At 49.3% G+C, this 3,939-nt stretch overlaps 1 protein-coding gene across 1 annotated transcript; it reads left to right on the top strand.

Annotated features, from left to right (window-relative positions):
- The first annotated feature begins 6 nt into the window (after positions 1-6).
- Positions 7-3,939, top strand: LOC119323234. Its single transcript, XM_037596835.1, has 4 exons — positions 7-181; positions 1,511-2,187; positions 3,072-3,219; positions 3,356-3,939. The coding sequence occupies exons 2-4, from the start codon at positions 1,653-1,655 to the stop codon at positions 3,435-3,437; spliced, it is 765 nt and encodes a 254-aa protein (XP_037452732.1). The 5' UTR covers positions 7-181; positions 1,511-1,652; the 3' UTR covers positions 3,438-3,939.

Here is a 3,939-nt window from a genome sequence, read left to right on the forward strand (position 1 = left end):
TCCTCCTCCTCCTCCTCCGGTCCTTCCCCTCCCTCCCTCCTCGATCCCTCAGCCAGGTCGCCTCCCCCGCACCTCCCTCCGCACCTGGATTGGCGCCTCTCCCTGCGCTGCGGAGTTCTTGATTCGCCGGGGGAGAGATCGGCCGTCCGTTGCTAGGCCATCATTCGCCGGCGCTGTACAGGTGGGTTCACCGCTGCACTTTTTGTGCCCGTTGGTTGGGGATTTCTTCTTGATTTGTGTGGGGAAAATGGCCGGGGTTCTTGATGCGTTTTGCTCCTCGTCCCGGGGCGGAAAGATGGCTTCTTTTGCTTCGTTTGATTATTATATCATCATGCGTGATAGAGCCGTTGTTTTGAATCTTTTTTACTGGATTTTGTTTACTCCGTGCCGTTCGAGCGAGCCTCCTCCTCGCTTCCATGGATCGTAGCTTGGGGATTGCCTCCATGATTTTCGTTCGAGCTGTCCCGTCCCTGCTCATGCATCGCGTCGGCGTGTCCGCCCCTCTCCCCCGTCTCGATTCGCTCGGCGGAGCGGCATTCCCTTGGATTCTTGCGGGGCTCGTTCCCTTCCGCGCCCGTCCCTTCCTCCCGTCACTTCCGCTTGTTTCCAGCACCGGATAGGTTAACAAAAATCCAAACATTTTTCGCCGATTTGTTCGTTTCGTTTGCCGGGCTGTTTAGCTGCCGAATTAATTAACTAATTTCCCCAGCTTTCTCCTGCCTTTCGGCGGATTTGCTGCCCCGATTCATGCGGAAATTCGTGTGCTTCCGTTGCTACTCTCAGCACCAAATTCGGGGCCTGCTCTGCTTTCCCCTGTTTAGAATGGCTTGAAATGCGGACGCCCTCTCGCCAGATTCTTCCGGTTTTGGGGAAAGCAAGCTAAAAATAGCCGTCGCTGTCCCTGGAAAAATGGTGGTGGTTCCAGACCGTAACCGAAGCCATTTGTTTCTCGCCTCGCCTCGCCCGTTCCCCCTGAAACGAAGCAACGGAAAAACAATGGAGGGACAGCGCGTCCGCCATCGCCATGTGTAGCTGATGCGATGCTTCGTTTGATTGCAATGCAAAGGTGCGTGTGAAAGGAGGTAGAGTGGCGGCGGCTGATTTGGTCTTGCGTTTAGCGTTTAAGCAGGATAAAGATTTCGGAGCTTTGCGTGATTCTCTCCCAGGTTTCTTCTTGATTCAGGTATTTGGGGTTGTTGCAGCTCTTCCTTTTGATGAAATGTCCTCAGAATCCAAGGAAGCCTCCTCCCTCCTTTAATTTGTACCTCCCTTTGGACTTTGGTGGTATCTCCTAGCATTGCTATCCTTGTGTGTTAGTTACATGGCTGGTTTTCCATTTTCTTGTGGCGATTAGGCGAGGTTCAGGGTGCTGATCTGTTGGATGGTTTGGTAATTCTGGCGGAGAAATGCTTGAATTTTGTTTCCATCGTTTGAAACCCATGGTTACAACTCTGTGGAATGTGGACTTTTAGCCAACTGACCTAACTTGTGGCCAAACTTATCCGTGCAGGTAGGCAGGCAGGCAGTTTTCCAGAGGCTGTTTCTTGCGATTTTGGGAGGAGCACATTTGATCCGAGTGTTGGTCCCCGGTCAAAGTGGGAGCCAGAGATTTTGTCTCTTGATGCTTTAGAGGCGTTGTTTCGCCAGTTCTGATGGAAGCCAAGGGCGCGAGCGAGCGGGATGCTCTGATCGACCTGGAGAGTGGGAACAACGTTGTTATCAGCGAGCATGGCCATGGAATGGATGCTAATTTTGCGGTGAGCCCACCAAGAACACCGCCAAATGGCGGGCTGAATCGTGTCATGCACACCAAGGATGACGGGAATCAGCACATGGATTGTTCCTCGCCCGCTATGGAAACCGCTTCCAAGAATGGAGATGACAGGAAGTCCGAAGGGGAGGAGAAAATGGGCCTCCTGGACAGTTCTGGAGGTGAGAAGGCAAAGAAGAAGCGGTCCAGCTCCAAGAAGCCACCACGGCCGCCGAGGCCGCCGACGCATTTGCCGTTGGATGCTTCTGACCAGAAGCTCCTCAACGAGCTGAATGAGCTCGCTTTGTTGAAGCGGGCAAGGATTGAGCGGATGAAGGCTTTGAAGAAGATGAAAAATGGCAAACAGGGTTCCTCAAATAGCAATTTTTGTCCCATGATCATCACCATTATCTTCTGCCTCGTCATCCTCTGGCAAGGTATACCAAATTAGTAACACAAGTATTATTACTGTCATCTCATATTTGTCATGCCATTATGGAAGAACAAATATATGTTTATAAATGAAGCAGAACCTTTCTTAGTCCTGAGATTAGCTTTGTCAAATGCAAGTTTCTTGATGATACAATGATACTGATAACCGCCGATGCAAGTTAACTTTGTATACTTTACAATTAATCATGTCAAATCTTGGGCACATAGGATGAATCTGGACAATACTGTTATTCTCTCATTAGAATTTACTTTTTTTGAACAGCCAGACTTATTAAGCAATCGACTGTACACATATCAAACTTTTGTTTAATGTTTATATTATAGTTTCTTACCATGTCCTTGCTTGTCAAATTGTTCATCCATGTCATTTATGCAAGAGTTGATGTTTAGTTTAGACATAGTTGCGGATGGCATATTTTTTACATTGGGCAATGCAAAGATCCACTTGTGGTATATATATTGAGTCAAGTGGTCAAACAGTGCATACTGTTAACTGTTTGTTAAGAGCATGGTTAATAGTATAGCCAGCTGCTGGCTATAAGCCAGTGCCATGTCATCTACAACCCATCTTATAGCCAACATCTATAATAGTAGATCAAAAGAGTGTACTACTTTTTCATTATGTGGCTCACCTTTCATTCTCACAAAGTGCCTAGGAGCACGTGCTAGAGCTGGCTCTTCACGAAGAGCCCGCTTACCTTCTCTCTCCTCTTCTCTTTCCTCCAACTAAGCAAAAATATACTAGTTTATTCCATATAGCCTGCTGACTCATCTCTATTATACTTGCTCTAAGCCATGTAGTTCAAAAAGCCGTTGGTCTTTAGGAAAAAATGGCACACTAAAATCCCTTGTTTTTTAAACACTACAGGGTTTTGCTCAAGGCAAGCATCTGGAGTAAGCTTCCACGGATCACCCGAATCTTCGGTTAGAGAGCATAGCAGCCTGATCTCCATCCGGTTCTACAAGAAGAACCATTCTAACGTCAGACCACACGGTTCCACCTCTGCTGCTCCCAAGTATGTGAAAACCCAGTCATTTTCCAAACAATGCATCTCACTGGAACCCAAAACCTCAACCCTGGAGCTTCTCTTGTTCTGTGTACCATGCTTTGATGCGCTGCTAATGCCTTACACTTTCCTTCAACCTTTGCAGCAACTACGAGACGCACCACCGGGGCTGGAGGTCCGTCCCGAGGGGGGAACGGCCGCGGCACGAGCACGTCGGCCGGGCCTGACCTTCGGCCGCGCCGACACGCCCTCCCGCTCGCCATTTTGAAGCTCCCCCCTCGCCATTTTGAAGCTCCCCCATGACAGGCTGGCCAATGTAAATCCGAGGCTTTGTTTAGCGCCCCTCGAGGAGGCCTCGCTGTAAATGAACCCTCTAGCGTGTTGCTGCGCGTTCCCCCGCCGGGTTCCACGCTGCTAACCCAACCGGTGGAGTGGACTTCCCGGCGGCCATGGCGGCACCCGGTAAGTCAGTCCCGAGCGCAAGCTGTATGATGGTGGTTTCAATAATAATAAGGCTTGCTAGTTGGTGATGATAATAGTAGTCTAATCTGATCTGGTCCGTGTGTGGTTCACACTGTTGACTGTTGTGAGAGTGTCACTGCTGTGGGCGGTGGCGGTGTAGATCCCTACGCTGTAGTACGTGTACAGCACGGCGGTTGCATTTGTTATTTGAGTACAATAATGGAGTGTCAATGATGACGGTTAAGCAAGCAAATCAGATTCGATTCA

Source organism: Triticum dicoccoides, chromosome 1B (genome assembly GCF_002162155.2).
Source record: "Triticum dicoccoides isolate Atlit2015 ecotype Zavitan chromosome 1B, WEW_v2.0, whole genome shotgun sequence".
Taxonomy (NCBI): domain Eukaryota; kingdom Viridiplantae; phylum Streptophyta; class Magnoliopsida; order Poales; family Poaceae; genus Triticum; species Triticum dicoccoides.

What these genes read in the sequence shown, in the direction of transcription:
- LOC119323234 (XM_037596835.1), top strand. Translation starts at nt 1,653, where the DNA reads ATGGAAGCCAAGGGCGCGAGCGAGCGGGATGCTCTGATCGACCTGGAG. An exon ending in CCTCGTCATCCTCTGGCAAG is followed by an intron (nt 2,188 to 3,071) that starts GTATACCAAATT and finishes TAAACACTACAG; the next exon opens with GGTTTTGCTCAAGGCAAGCA. An exon ending in TCCACCTCTGCTGCTCCCAA is followed by an intron (nt 3,220 to 3,355) that starts GTATGTGAAAAC and finishes CAACCTTTGCAG; the next exon opens with CAACTACGAGACGCACCACC.